Genomic DNA, 16,635 nt, shown 5'->3' with positions numbered 1-16,635 from the left:
CTAAGGTTGGAGGGGAAAGTCTCACTAAATTATTTGCAGTGGAGAGAGCTCACCGGGTGCCGACCAGACCTCTGCCCCCTGGCTCCGCCCCACGGACCTTTCTAGCTAAAATCCTAAATTACAGAGACCGGGATATTCTGCTAAGAAGAGCCAGGAATATGGAGGAATTAACTATTGATGGCAACCGAATATCTATATACCCTGACTACTCCACAGTTGTACAGAAGCTCAGGATGAAGTTCGGAGAGGCTAAAAGACGATTACGTGAACTGGGTCTGGCTTATTCTATGTTGTATCCAGCTAAATTACGTGTGGTGGCCATGGAAAAGATCCACTTTTTTCAAAATCCTGAGGAAGTGTCCCATTGGCTGGATTTAAATGCAAAACGTATTGGAGCAGAAAAGACCCGCTGAGGAGGATCAGACGTGAACTTCGGGCTATTGTGATAGTTGTGGGAAGGGAGGAAAATTGAGTTGTTGGTTGATTTTGACATATTACTAGAGGAATCTGTTGTGTGGTTCCTGTGTGTTAAAGTTGTGTTCGGCGGCGCAGCTGTTTTTATATTCTGTTTTTAAAGGGCGGAGGGGGGAGCGACCGAAGGAGAGTGCTAAACCTATTGGGAGTTGGTGTCGGCTATTGAGCCACTGCTGGGATTGCGACAGCGCGTTCCCCTTTCTCATAAAGAGAGGGAGTAGGAGACCTTATCTTGATTGGTATAAAGTTCAGGGGGAGGAAGTTTATTGAGGGAAGGGAAGGGTAGAGGGAAGGGAAGGGTAAAGGGAAAGGTTTTGTTTGTAATAATGAGGGCTTGGGGGGGAGTTTTGGGTAGGTGGGCTCAGGTTAGGGGGGTAAGGGAGACCAACGGAAGGAAGTTGAGAAATTTCACCACTATGCCAAATGATGGGAGATAAAGTTAAAATTTTGAGCTGGAACATTAGGGGTCTATCGAATGATACCAAACGTAAAGCTATTTTGCATTATATTTTGAAATAGAGACCCTCGCTGATATGCCTTCAAGAGACTCATTTAGTTAAGGAAAAAACGGGTTTATTGCAGAAAAGATGGGTGAGAAAGGCATATCATGCGACATTCTCGGCCTATGCTAGAGGAGTGTCAATACTTGTGCATACAAGTGTACCGTTCGAGGAAGTAGAGGTGATAATAGATAGTGATGGACAATATGTATTCCTTGTGTGTAAAATATATGCTAGGTTGGTTTGTGTCGTGTCGGTCTATATTCCTCCACCGTACTCAGGGAAAAAACTGCAGGAAATCTTAAATATATCTGGCAGGTGGGGAGGAGTACCATTGCTCATAATTGGGGATGTAAACAATATTATTGATGACCACTGGGATAGGGGGCAGTATGCTATGTTGAGGAAGGAGGGGAATTTAACAGCGTTTGGTAGCTATTTGAAAGAGGTGGCATGGAGGGACTTGTGGAGAGTTCGTAATAACGATACATACTGTTTCTCCTGTTATTCAGCGACATATGGCTCTCTATCCTGTATTGATACGGCTCTGGGTAATGAAGGAATGGATAGGTTGGTACAGGAGGTAGACTATATGCCTAGAGTAGTTTCGGATCATAGTCCATTGGTAGTAACGCTGCAAATTGAAGGTCCTGGGGAGATGACTAAATTGGGTTGGAAGATTAACCCCTTCTGGTTACAAATTCTTGACATGGGAAAGATCGGGGAAGAGATAGGGGAATTCTTTAAATTTAATGATGGTAGTGCAGCGAAACATGTGGTTTGGGATACCATGAAAGCTTTTTTGAGGGGAATATTATCTAAAGGGATATCTAGGCATAAAACACAAACAAAGGAGTCTGACAAAGTCATATTGGAGGAATTGAAGGCAGCATTGAGTAATTTACGTTCTCAAGACACCATGAACCGTATGAAGATGGCTCAGGAGGAGGTTAACAAATTACACTTACGCAAAGCAGAGAGGGCGAGAGCTTTCCAAAGAGAGGTTTTTTATGCGGAAGGGGAAAAGGTGGGTCACCTGCTATCAGTGGTGACGTCTGCCCAGAGGGACTCGACACATGTGCACGCTCTGGAACTAGAAAATGGTAGCATTGTAACACAGGGGGCCCAAATCCTGGAAGGTTTTAAGGGATTTTATAGTAAATTGTATGCATCACACACGGGGCAGAAAGAAGGTGAAATTGACAGATTTTTACAGGAGGCAAATTTATCTAGGCTGGAAGCTGAGGATAGAGATTCGTTAGATAGGCCGCTTACAGAGGAAGAGTTGGAAGGTGCCTTGAGATCAATGGCGGGGGGGGAAGGCTCCGGGAGCTGACGGCGTCCCTGTTGAGATTTATGATGTCCTTTCTGAAGAGTTGCTGACCAGATTGCTGAAGGTATTTGAGGAGTCACTGGAGAGGGGAATATTGCCTGCTTCCATGAGGGAGGCCACTATTGTGGTCATTCCTAAACCCGATAAAAACCCACGGTTGCCGGAGTCATACAGACCGATATCACTCCTGACAACAGATGTTAAGATTTTGGCTAAAGCCTTGGCGAACAGACTTGACTCAGGTGATAGAAAAGGTGGTTCATTCGGACCAATCCGGCTTTATGCCTAATAATGCCTAATAAATCCACTGCCATCAACTTGAGAAGGTTATTCCTCAATATGCAGATACCGGCGGAAAATGCTGGTAGGAGGGTGGTAGTTTCCCTCGATGCACATAAGGCCTTCGATAGTATAGAATGGCAATACCTGTGGTCAGTTCTGGGTCGCTTTGGGTTTGGGCCAGTTTTTGTGTCATGGGTGAGACTCCTATACTCCTCTCCAGTGGCCAAACTTAGGGTGAACAACACACTGTCGGAAAGCTTTCACCTATTTCGAGGTACGCGACAGGGATGCCCGTTGTCCCCGTTGCTGTTTGCTCTAGCGGTGGAGCCTCTGGCAGCGGCTATTAGAAGGTCTCAGTTAGTAAAGGGGTTTGTGTATGGGAAAATGGAGGAGAAAATTGCTTTGTATGCCGATATTTTGCTTTTTCTTGAGGGTCCGGGAGAGCCTTTAAGAAATGTGATTTCATTAATTGAAGGATTTGGGCAAATTTCTGGATTGACTATCAACTGGGATAAATCAAGTGTTATGCAGGTGGATAGGGAAGTGGATTGTACGGGGGAGGTGGAGCAGAATACGAAATTAAGGGTGGTGACGCAATTTAAATATCTAGGGATCCAGGTTTCTCTTCCCCTAACTAGATTTGAGGAACTTAATCTCGAGCCATTGATAAACAAATTACGCGCAAAAATTTTAGCTTGGAATAAGTTGCATTTGTCGGTGGTGGGTAGAGTAAATCTCCTTAAAATGGTTGTGATGCCACAGGTTTTGTATATTCTGCATAACTCTCTAGTATGGATCCCTATGACCAGGTTTCCTAAACTAAGATCACTATTTGGGGAATTGGTGTGGGGTGGGAAGAACCCTAGAATTAGGCAGGAGATACTGCAGCGACCTAAAGATGAAGGGGGACTTGCCCTACCTAATCCCTGGTTATACTTTTTATCTGCGCAGAGCCAGCACCTTAGGGGATGGGGAGAAGGAATTGAGAAAGGTCAGGGACATGGTAGCCTGGTACATATTATTGGCATGTGGCCCTTGAGTCAGGGTCTAGAGGCAGGACTATTTAAGAAATTGGGAACTTGTTTTCACACCATTAATTTAATTCATAAGGTATGGCAGACGCTTAAACGCATAAGGGGAGTCGTGAAATTTACTGAGTTTTCACCTATCTGGGATAACCCCTCTTTTCAAGAATTTAATCATATGGAAGGAATGGGAGAGTGGAGGGACAAAGGCATTGGGTTGATAGGTCAGTTGATTCACAACGGGAATATTAAATCTTTTGATATGCTGCAACAGGAATTTCAGTTCCCGGGGTTAAAGTTGTATCAATATAGACGGGTTCAGCACGCATATCAGGCACAAAAAAAGAGAGGGCCTATAGTGATTCAGAAGGATCTAATGTTGGACTTTATACTAAATAACAACGGAACAAGAGGGGCAATATCCGAAGTACATGGTGATTTACTACATACCTTTCTAATGGATTACCCTATTAAGGCCAGAGGGAAGTGGGAGGCGGAACTGGGGCAAATAGACGACGATAAGTGGGAGTCTATATTAGAATACATACCCAGGCTGTCGATGAGTGAACCTGGGAGACTGTCACAAATATATGTGATAAATAGAGTTTACAGGACACCTGACATGTTGTTTAAAGCCGGGCTGAGAGACGACTCTGGGTGCCCTAGGTGCTCCCAATCTCAGGCGGGTATACTGCACATGTTGTGGCTGTGTCCCAGATTGTTTGCATACTGGGTTGTGGTGCTAAACCAGATAGGGGTGATTTATGGATGTTCCGATTCCCAGGGATCCGGTGGTGTGTGTACTTGGGTATGTGGAGGAAATCTTTGCCGACGGCACAGCCAAAATGGCAATTGCTAGATTATTGTTCATTGCGAGGAAGGTGATTGCAAGGTATTGGATCAGGGAGGAACCTCCTACTAGACGAGAATTTATTGCACAAGCGAATCATATTGTCCAACCCGAAAACAGTATATATAATAAGAGGAACAGGATGGGTTTTTTTCAAAAACTGTGGCAGCCATGGCTGGATGGGAACAACTGAAGGGTGGTGGCAAAATGATGTTAATTGTGCATATGTATGCAATGTGTATTCTCTTCCTTCTAAGAGTACTGTATGGCTGGAGTTTGTCTTTAAGGGGGGAGGGGGGTGGGTGGGTCTGTTTCTTTAAAATCAAAACATTAATGTACCCTGTTATTTAAATGGATTTTATTGTATCTCTTTTGCACAATAAAAATATTTGGTTAAAAAAAAAAAAAAGAAGAATGGCAGAGGATCCCTAAATCCAGGTGTGAAAAACTTGTTGTATCATTCACAAGAAGACTCATGGCTATACTAGCTCAAAAGGTGCTTCTACTCAATACTGAGCAAAGGGTCTGAATACTTATGACCATGTGATATATTTGTTTTTTTCAGTCAGGATGGGATGCAGAGTGCACATTAATGAGAAAAAAATGAATTTTTTTGTATTTACCAAACTGCTGCAATGAAACACAGAGTGAAAAATTTAAAAGGGTATAAATGCTTTCCGTACCCACTGTATAACTCACTAATCACTACCATATACACAATGGAAAAGAATATTTCTTACAGGATCAATTTCCCAGTTACTCCATCTTGGTAAGGAACATTCATGCAAAGATTCTCCAATATATTGTTCCACGGAAATGGTCCCGGGCAAAGGTGGAGAACTCGATGAGCTGCCAACAGTCCATGAGAACTAGTTCCTAAGGCCTGTAAGAAGAGACGGCCAACTCTGTTGTAGTCGTAGAGAGGGGAGTTTGCCATTATGGTTTCTAAGATAAATAAAAAAAATCATCAATTAACAGATGTGCTATCTAAATGTACTTTCCGCTACTTGGAAACAATAACTTTCACTGCTGAAGCCAAAGACACATCACATATGGTTTAGTTCACAGGCGCCTCTATGGATATACTTACCTAATTTCTAATGAAAACCTTGCAAATGTCAGCGATGGTACTAAACCATAAAATGAGTCCTACTCATACTGCCACTGGATTCAGTGATGGCTGCTCTGGTGGTGTGCTGGGATAGCAGGGGCGAGCGTCCCGTTTTGTGCTTACCAGAAAGCGGAGACCTGTGAACGGACCAGCCCCTCACCAATATTGGGGGCCAGAATGGAAAAGACTTACGGTAATTTTTCACTGGTTATTTTTTTTTTTAGACATGTTTTTACTGAGTTTACTTTGCATTATATGTGTCGCTATAACTTAGCTTCTGGAAGTCGTTTCACGTACGATACTAAATGTACCGTATATCTTTTCACTACATTTCCACAATAAAAACACATTTTCTAAAATAACTGGTTTTGTGCTGCCAGACTCCAAGATTCTTCTCATTGGTGTCATCTGGAGGTACATTTAATTTATTAATGGTAGTTCCTTTGTTTGATTGAATGAACAAATACAGCAATTCCGGGATGGTTTGTGATTCTTTTTTTTACTTAGGAATTTCCGCACACAGAATATATAATGTGTGCATTTAATTGTACGGGTCGCTAAGTCCTTTATTCCTTTGCCATATGTTTTTAATGGACAAGGTTTTCTTGTTAGTTTTTTTAATTTATTCTTAGCTCCCTGATCCTTTGATCCTCTAATATCTTCATTAATACTACTGTACTGAATTGTATTATGATAGTGAGTGTTATAGGCTAAAGAAAACAAGTGACCGCCTCTGGTCAGAACAAAGCAAGTGTGAACAGCGGCTATGGCTGCATAATACACAAACCAAGGAATACAGCAAAACTCACATATGCTAAAATCTATGCCAACATTGAACATATGAACTTCAGACTATACAGAATACCCTACCTGCCCAGTAAAATATGACAGATCGAGGACCTCGAGACCCCAGTACATCCACTATATAAACAAATTCACTGACTGTAGAGGACTGACAATATTATTAAAATGTAACCATTATTTCAATGATTAAAAAACTAATATCATATCCACCGTGCTTGTTGCAGTCTATCCGCTAAGGCTACTTTCACACTAGCGTCGTGCACTGCACGACGCTATGTGACGTTGCGGCGCACCGACGCTAGCTGTGAAAGCGTTGCACAACGGGGGCAGCGGATGCTGTTTTTCAACGCATCCGCTGCCCCATTGTGAGGTGCAGGGAGGCGGGGGCGGAGTTCCTGCCACGCATGCCCGGTCGGAAATGCTGCAGACGATGCACCAAAAAACGTTACAAGCAACGTTTTTTGGTGGCGACGGCCCGATGCAACACGACGGTTGCGACGTGTGGCAATGTGTTGCACTGCGTCGCTAATAAAAGTCTATGGAGAAAAAACGCATCCTGCAAGCACTTTTGCAGGATGCGTTTTTTCTGCAAAACGACGCCTAGCGACGTGCAGTGCACGACGCTAGTGTGAAAGAGGCCTAAGTCTATTATAAAAATCCAGAAAAACTGGAGGCAGCACACCGTTTGTAGTGAAAAGGAGCTATTTAATCACCTCAGAAAGCGACGTTTCGCTCCCAACAGGAACCTTTCTCAAGCAGTGAACATGTGAAAGTGCCAGGTATATAAAGAGTATACATGATTATAATCATTTGCAATTAATGCAATCATTAATAATTAATTAATTAATAATAATTACATCATTGTAAGAGCATGTATTCACCTTATAATTGACATGTATAAAGTGCAAACAGTGATACAGGAATTATTCATCACATAAAGTGCAGCGCATAAATATAGAGAAGGCATTGAAAAATATGCATTTAGGCATTAATTGGTAATGATAAAACAGGTGTAAAACCTTGTTATTCACATCCATGACTTGTCCCACTCTCTTATGTAAAGGCAAAAAAATCCAAGTAAACAGCATGTTTTATGCCCTTAACCCCTTAATCCCATATAACGTACTATCCCGTCAAGGTGACCTGGGACTTAATTCCCAGTGACGCGATAGTACGTAGTACGTCATAGCCGATCGGCCGCGCTCACGGGGGGAGCGCGGCCGATCGCGGCCGGGTGTCAGCTGCCTATCGCAGCTGACATCCGGCACTATGTGCCAGGAGCGGTCACGGACCGCCCCCGGCACATCGCGATCAAACATGATCGCGGTGTACCGGAGGTACAGGGAAGCATCGCGCAGGGAGGGGGCTCCCTGCGGGCTTCCCTGAGACGATCGGTACAAGGGAATGTACTCACCTTGTACCGAGCGTCTCCTCCCTGCAGGCCCCGGATCCAAAATGGCCGCGGGGCTGCATCCGGGTCCTGCAGGGAGTACTTCCGGGTCCGGAGCAGGCTGCAGATGAAAGCTGCAGCCTGCAGCGATGTGAGTGAGAGCGCCGATCTGATAGAGTGCTATGCAAACTATCAGATCGGCGATCTGTGATGTCCCCCCCTGGGACAAAGTAAAAAAGTTTAAAAAAAATTTCCACGTGTAAAAAAAAAAAAAAAAAAAAAAAAAAAAAAAATTCCTAAATAAAGAAGAAAAAAAAAAATATTATTCCCATAAATACATTTCTTTATCTGAAAAAAAACTAAACAAAACAATAAAAGTACACATATTTAGTATCGCCACGTCCGTAACGACCCAACCTATAAAACTGTCCCACTAGTTAACCCCTTCAGTGAACACCGTAAGAAAAAAAAAAAAAACGAGCCAAAAAACAACGCTTTATTATCATACCGCCGAACAAAAAGTGAAATAACACGCGATCAAAAAGACGGATATAAATAACCATGGTACAGCTGAAAACGTCATCTTGTCCCGCAAAAAACGAGCCACCATATAGCATCATAACCAAAAAAATAAAAGAGTTATAGTCCTCAGAATAAAGCGATGCCAAAATAATTATTTTTTTCTATAAAATAGCTTTTATCGTATAAAAGCGCCAAAACATAAAAAAATGACATGAGATATCGCTGTAATCGTACTGACCCGACGAATAAAACTGCTTTATCAATTTTACCAAACGTGAAACGGTATAAACGCCTCCCCCAAAAGAAATTCATGAATAGCTGGTTTTTGGTAATTCTGCCTCACAAGAATCGGAATAAAAAGTGATCAAAAACTGTCACATGTCCGAAAATGTTACCAATAAAAACGTCAACTCGTCCCGCAAAAAACAAGACCTCACATGACTCTGTGGACTAAAATACGGAAAAATTATAGGTCTCAAAATGTGGAGACACAAAAACTTTTTTGCTATAAAAAGCGTCTTTTAGTGTGTGACAGCTGCCAATCATAAAAATCCAATATAAAAAACGCTATAAAAGTAAATCAAAACCCCCCCTTCATCACCCCCTTAGTTAGGGAAAAATAATAAAATTAAAAAAATGTATTTATTTCCATTTTCCCATTAGGGCTAGGGTTAGGGCTAGCGTTAGGGCTAGCGTTAGGGCTAGCGTTAGGGCTAGCGTTAGGCCTAGCGTTAGGGCTAGGGTTGGGGCTAGGGTTCGAGCTAAAGTTAGGGTGGGGCTAAAGTTAGGGATAAGGTTGGGGCTAAAGGTAGGGTTGGGGATAAAGTTAGGGTTGGGGCTAAAGTTAGGGTTTGGATTACATTTACGGTTGGGATTAGGGTTGGGATTAGAATTAGGGGTGTGTCAGGGTTAGGGGTGTGGTTAGGGTTACAGTTGGGATTAGGGTTAGGGGTGTGTTTGGATAAGTTTCAGGTAGAATTGGGGAGTTTCCACTGTTCAGGCACATCAGGGGCTCTCCAAACGCGACATGGCGTCCGATCTCAATTCCAGACAATTCTGCGTTGAAAAAGTAAAACAGTGCTCCTTCCCTTCCGAGCTCTCCCGTGCGCCCAAAAAGGGGTTTACCCCAACATATGGGGCATCAGCGTACTCGGGACAAATTGGACAACAACTTTTGGGGTCCAAGTTCTCTTGTTATCTCTGGGAAAATAAAAATTTGGTGGGCTAAAAATCATTTTTGTGGGAAAAAAAGGATTTTTTATTTTCACGGCCCTGCGTTGTAAACTGTAGTGAAACACTTGGGGGTTCAAAGTTCTCACAACACATCTAGATAAGTTCCTTGAGAGGTCTAGTTTCCAATATGGGGTCACTTATGGGGGGGTTTATACTGTTTGGGTACATCAGGGGCTCTGCAAATGCAACATGACGCCTGCAGACCAATTCATCTAAGTCTGCATTCCAAATGGCGCTCCTTCCCTTCCGAGCTCTGCCATGCGCCCAAACAGTGGTTCCCCCCCACATATGGGGTATCAGCGTACTCAGGACAAATTGGACAACAACTTTTGGGGTCCAATTTATCCTGTTACCCTTGTGAAAATATAAAACTGGGGGCTAAAAAATCATTTTTCTGAAAAAAAAAAAGAATTTTTAGTTTCACGGCTCTGCGTTATAAACTGTAGTGAAACACTTGGGGGTTCAAAGCTCTCAAAACACATCTAGATAAGTTCCTCGGGAGGTCTAGTTTCCAATATGGGGTCGCTTGTGGGGAGTTGTACTGTTTGGGTACATCAGCGGCTCTGCAAATGCAACGTGACGCCTGCAGACCAATCCATCTAAGTCTGCATTCCAAATGGCGCTCCTTCCCTTCCGAGCTCTGCCATGCGCCCAAACAGTGGTTCCCCCCCACATATGGGGTATCAGCGTACTCAGGACAAATTGGACAACAACTTTTGGAGTCCAATTTATCCTGTTACCCTTGTGAAAATACAAAACTGGGGGCTAAAATATAATTTTTCTGAAAAAAAAAAATTTTTATTATCACGGCTCTGCGTTATAAACTGTAGTGAAACACTTGGGGGTTCAAAGCTCTCACAACACATCAAGATAAGTTCCTTAGGGGGTCTACTTTCCAAAATGGTGTCACTTGTGGGGGGTTTTAATGTTTAGGCACATCAGGGGCTCTCCAAACGCGACATGGTGTCCCATCTCAATTCCAGTCAATTTTGCATTGAAAAGTCAAATGGCGCTCCTTCCCTTCCGAGCTCTGCTATGCGCCCAAACAGTGGTTTACCCTCACATATGGGGTATCGTTGTACTCAGGACAAATTGAACAACAACTTTTGTGGTCTAATTTCTTCTCTTACCCTTGGGAAAATAAAAAATTGGGGGCGAAAAAATCATTTTTGTGAAAAAATATGATTTTTTATTTTTACGGCTCTGCATTATAAACTTCTGTGAAGCACTTGTTGTGTCAAAGTGCTCACCACACATCTAGATAAGTTCCTTAAGGGGTCTACTTTCCAAAATGGTGTCACTTGTGGGGGGTTTCAATGTTTAGGCACATCAGGGGCTCTCCAAACGCAACATGGCGTCCCATCTCAATTCCAGTCAATTTTGCATTGAAAAGTCAAATGGCGCTCCTTCGCTTCCGAGATCTGTCATGTGCCCAAAAAGTGGTTTACCCCCACATATGGGGTATCGGCGTACTCAGGACAAATTGTACAACATCTTTTGGGGTCCATTTTCTCCTGTTACCCTTGGTAAAATAAAACAAATTGGAGCTGAATTAAATTTTGTGTGAAAAAAAGTTAAATGTTCATTTTTATTTAAACATTCCAAAAATTCCTGTGAAACACCTGAAGGGTTAATAAACTTCTTGAATGTGGTTTTGAGCACCTTGAGGGGTGCAGTTTTTAGAATGGTGTCACACTTGGTTATTTTCTATCATATAGACCCCTCAAAATGACTTCAAATGAGATGTGGTCCCTAAAAAAAAATGGTGTTGTAAAAATGAGAAATTGCTGGTCAACTTTTAACCCTTATAACTCCCTAACAAAAAAAAATTTTGGTTCCAAAATTGTGCTGATGTAAAGTAGACATGTGGCAAATGTTACTTATTAAGTATTTTGCGTGACGCATCTCTGTGATTTAAGGGCATAAAAATTCAAAGTTGGAAAATTGTGAAATTTTCAAAATTTTTGCCAAATTTCCATTTTTTTCACAAATAAACACAAGTTATATCGAATAAATTTTACCACTAACATGAAGTACAATATCTCACGAGAAAACAATGTCAGAATCGCCAAGATCCGTTGAAGCGTTCCAGACTTATAACCTCATAAAGGGACAGTGGTCAGAATTGTAAAAATTGGCCCGGTCATTAACGTGCAAACCACCCTCAGGGCTTAAGGGGTTAAATCAGAGTTATGTCACACAAAATCCTACTATATAATAGTCTAAGGGTCACTTCCGTCTGTCTGTCGCGGATATTCATTGGTCGTGGCCTCTGTCCGTCATGGAAACCAAGTCGCTGATTGGTTGTGGCAAAACGCCCACGACCATTGCCACGACCAATCAGCGACAGCCATAGTCTGGCAGCGAAATGGCCGCTGCTTTACTGCCCTGCAGTCAGCGCTGAGCGCTCACACAGGGTTAATGCCAGCGTTCACGGACCGCGGTGTAACGCACTCCGTTAACGCAGCTATTAAACCTGTGTGACCAACTTTTTACTATTGATGCTGCGTATGCAGCATCAATAGTAAGAAGATCTATTGTTACAAATACGACGACGTGGCGTGCGGTCCTCGGCAGTGCAAGCGGCAGGTTCCGGTGCCAAGGATGCTATGCGAGAAGGACCTGCCATGCCACGTCATCACAGGTCCTGCACTCATACCAACCCTGGAACCGGAAGCTGCCGCGTGCACCGCACACAGGCGCCAGGACTTCAAGGGGCCTTCGGAAGGCGAGTATATGTTTATTTTTTATTTTAAGTCTTTTTTAACCACGCATATAGTGCCCACATTGCTATGTCCTACGTGGGCCTACATAGCTGTGCAATACACTACGTGACTGTGTTATATACTACGTGGCCCTGCGCTATATACTACGTGGGCTGTGCAATACACTACGTGGCTGTACTATATACTACGTGGCTGGGCAATATACTCCGTGGCTGGGCAATATACTATGTGGCTGGGCTATATACTGCATGGGCTGTGAAATATACTACGTGGCTGGGCAATATACTACGTGGACATGCATATTCTAGAATACCCGATGCGTTAGAATCGGGCCACCATCTAGTACTTAATAAGTAACATTTCCCACATGTCTACTTTACATCAGCACCATTTTGTAACCAAAATTTTTTTTGTTAGGGAGTTATAAGGGTTAAAAGTTGACCAGCAATTTCTCATTTTTACACTATTTTTTTTTTAGGGACTACATCACATTTTAAGTCTCTTTGAGGGGTCTATATGATAGAAAACACCCAACTGTGACACCATTCTAAAAACTGCACCCCTCAAGATGCTCAAAACCACATTCAAGAAGATTATTAACCCTTTGCGTGTTTCACAGGAATTTTTGGAATGTTTTTAAAAAAAATGAACATTTAACTTTTTCACAAAAAATTTACTTTAGCTCCAATTTGTTTTATTTTACCGAGAGTAACAGGAGAAATTGGACCCCAAAAGTTGTTGTACAATTTGTTCTGAGTATGCTGATACCCCATATGTGGGGGTAAACCATTGTTTGGGTGCATGGCAGAGCTCAGAAGGGAAGGAGCGCCATTTGACTTTTCAATGCAAAATTTACTGGAATGGAGATAGGGCGCCATGTCGCGTTTGGAGAGCCCCTGATGTGCCTAAACATTGAAACCCTCCACAAGTGCCACCATTTTGGAAAGTAGACCCCCTAAGGAACTTATCTAGATGTGTGGTGAGCACTCTGACCCACGAAGTGTTTCACTACAGTTTATAATGCAGAGCCATGAAAATAAAAAAAAAAAATGTTTCCACAAAAATTATTTTTTTGCCCCCAGCTTTGTATTTTCCCAAGGATAACAGGAGAAATTGGACCCCAAAAGTTGTTGTCCAATTTGTGCTGAGTACGCTGATACCCCATATGTGGGAGAAAACTACTGTTTGGGCGCATGGCAGAGCTTGGACGGGAAGGAGCGCCGTTTGGAATGCAGACAAAGATGGAATGGTCTGCAGGCGTCACATTGCGTTTGCAGAGCCCCTATGTACCTAAACAGTAGAAACCCCCCACAAGTGACCCCATATTGGAAACTAGACCCCCCAAGGAACTTATCTAGATGTGTTGTGAGAACTTTGAACCCCCCCCAAGTGTTTCACTAAAGTTTATAACGTAGAGCCATGAAAATAAAAAAATCACTTTTTTCCCACAAAAATTATTTTTTAGCCTCCCAAATTTTTATTTTCCCCAAGGGTAACCAGAGAAATTGTACCCCAAAAGTTGTTGCCCAATTAGTCCTGAGTGAAACATGAAATCGTGCCCTGTAGGCTCTCCGGACTTGTCTCCTATTTAGTACATCTGTAACATCATTGGTCGGCAACATCGCTGCCAGGAGTAGATTTTGATGATTTCTGTGTCCAAGTACATTCAGCGCTGTAGAACAGTCCTCAGACAGCTACTAATAACCTCACCAATAGCAGCCAAGTCGTGTAAGTGCGTGTGCTTCAGTGCATGGTGCTCATACTAGATACTGATATGAAAATTTTGTTTCCATGTATTCATCGCTCACATAGCAGTAACAAGTCTAACGATTGTGTGATTCTCCTAATTCCGTGACTCTTTCTTCTTCGTGCTGCAATTTCAATGTTGAGGAGTGATAGTGTTAAGACACAGACAGCTGTGTAAGTCAGACTGAGAGCAGAATGCAATGCCCGGACTAGCTGTGGCTCCCCCAACCCGAGCGTAGCAGTTGCATAGAAGTGTACATGAAGCTGTCACAGGTCGGGGGAACTGCCGGCTTGAAAAAATGCTAGTGGTTTCTAAGTTGAATGACATCATTTATGAAGCAGAGGACATTTCAGGAGATTGCTGGTGGCTTTACTTGTGGCGTCTTTTTGGAAAGCTCTTCAGATGTCTATGTAGAATGAACAGGTCACTTCTTTAAGAAACTTCAGTGTTTGAAGTCTCAAGTGGGTAAAAGACGACAAAAGATAGAACATACGCATAGGAAGGGGTTCTGACATTGCTATTCAGGATGGTTCTGATGGAATCGGTTTGAAAAAGACGTCATGTGCAAATACAAAAACAGCGGCATTCTTCACCCATAAACAAACATGGCACCCATCTAGCGAAAACCTCATCAGCTTTTCCATGATGGAGCTGTTAATAGGAGCTTTCCCTACAGCTATGCTAAGCCTGGATCCAAAGCACAATGTAAGCGGATTGTCAGGTAAGGGAACCAGCAGCATAAGTTAGGAGGACAGCCTGCCACAGGCACGGCCTTTACACTGAAGCCAGAATATATTGTAGGGCACCAGTCAGATGCCCCTGTCCAATCGCCTGGATGGGAAACCTTCACCAGTATCCCAGGAAAATGACATCAGCTGCGCAGTTTTCTGCCCAGGTCACACACAGCCGAGCTCCCCCCAAATTCCACATGCACAATCGGGTCCCTCCTCCCCATTCTACATGCGCAGCTTAACCCCCCACATTCTACATGCACAGCTGAGCCCCCCATTCTACATGCGTAGCAGAGCCCCCTTCTACACACACAGCTGAGCCCCCATGCTACATGCGTAGCAGAGCCCCCTTATCCTACACACACAGCTGAGCCCCCCCATTCCACACGCTCGGCTGAGCCCCCCCATTCTACACGCTCGGCTGAGCCCCCTCATTCTACAAGCACAGCGGTGCTCTCCCATTCTACACACACTGCTGTGCCCCCTCATTCTACACGCACAGCGGTGCCCTCCCATTCCACATGCTTGGCTGAACCCCCTCATTCTACGCGCACAGCAGTGCCCTCCCATTCCACACGCTCGGCTGAGCCCCCTCATTCTACACACACAGCTGTGCCTCCTCATTCTACACACACAGCGGTGCTCTCCCATTCTACACACACTGCTGTGCCCCCTCATTCTACACGCACAGCGGTGCCCTCCCATTCCACATTCTTGGCTGAACCCCCTCATTCTACACGCACAGCGGTGCCCTCCCATTCTACACACACTGCTGTGCCTCCTCATTCTACACACACAGCGGTGCTCTCCCATTCTACACACACTGCTGTGCCCCCTCATTCTACACGCACAGCGGTGCCCTCCCATTCCACATTCTTGGCTGAACCCCCTCATTCTACACGCACAGCGGTGCCCTCCCATTCCACATGCTCGGCTGAGCCCCCCTCATTCTACACGCACAGTGGTGCCCTCCCATCCCACACGCTCGGCTGAGCCCTCATTCTACATGCACAGCTGTGCCCCTCATTCCACACACACAGCTGTGCCCACCCCCATTCCACATGCTTGGCTGAGCCCCCTCATTCTACACGCACAGCGATGCCCTCCCATTCCACACGCTCGGCTGAGCCCCCTCATTCTACATGCACAGCGGTGCTCTCCCATTCTACGCGCACAGCGGGGCCCCCTTATTCTACACGCACAACTGTGCCCCCCATTCCACACGCTCGGCTGAGCCCCCCTCATTCTACACACACAGCGGTGGCCCCCCCATTCCACACGCTCGGCTGAGCCCCCCTCATTCTACACACACAGCGGTGCCCCCCCCCATTCCCCAAGCTCGGCTGAGCCCTACACACACAGCTGAGCCCCCATGCTACATGCGTAGCAGAGCCCCCTTATCCTACACACACAGCTGTGCCCCCCCATTCCACACGCTCGGCTGAGCCCCCTCGCTCTGCACACACAGCTGTGCCCCCTCCCCCATTTCACATGCTCGGCTGAGCCCCGTCATTCTACACGCACAGCGGTGCCCTCCTATTCCACATGCTCGGCTGAGCCCCCTCATTCCACATGCATAGCAGTGCTCTCCCATTCTACGCGCACAGCGGTGCTCTCCCATTCTACACGCACAGCTGTGTCCCCTTATTCTACACGCACAGCTGTGCCCCCCATTCCACACGCTCGGCTGAGCCCCCCTTATTCTACACACTCAACGGTGCCCCCCCAATTGGACATTCTCGGCTAAGCCCCCTCATTCTACGCGCACAGCAATGCCCTCCCACTCCACACGCTCAGCTGAGTCCCCTCATTCTACAAGCACAGCGGTGCTCTCCCATTCTACACATACTGCTGTGCCCCCTCATTCTACACGCACAGCGGTGCTCTCCCACTCTACACATACTGCT

At 44.7% G+C, this 16,635-nt stretch overlaps 1 protein-coding gene across 2 annotated transcripts in view; it reads right to left on the bottom strand.

Moving 5' to 3' along the window:
• Positions 1-16,635, bottom strand: part of FANCE (FA complementation group E) — a 123,959-nt gene that overhangs the window by 103,038 nt on the left and 4,286 nt on the right. For both annotated transcript variants that reach the window (XM_077295476.1, XM_077295475.1), the window contains exon 2: positions 5,205-5,409. In XM_077295476.1, the coding sequence (XP_077151591.1) occupies positions 5,205-5,409 (205 nt within the window). The remainder of the gene's footprint in view (positions 1-5,204; positions 5,410-16,635) is intronic.

Source organism: Ranitomeya variabilis, chromosome 3 (assembly GCF_051348905.1).
Source record: "Ranitomeya variabilis isolate aRanVar5 chromosome 3, aRanVar5.hap1, whole genome shotgun sequence".
NCBI classification, from domain to species: Eukaryota; Metazoa; Chordata; class Amphibia; order Anura; family Dendrobatidae; genus Ranitomeya; species Ranitomeya variabilis.
This window is presented reverse-complemented; position numbering and strand designations above follow the sequence as displayed.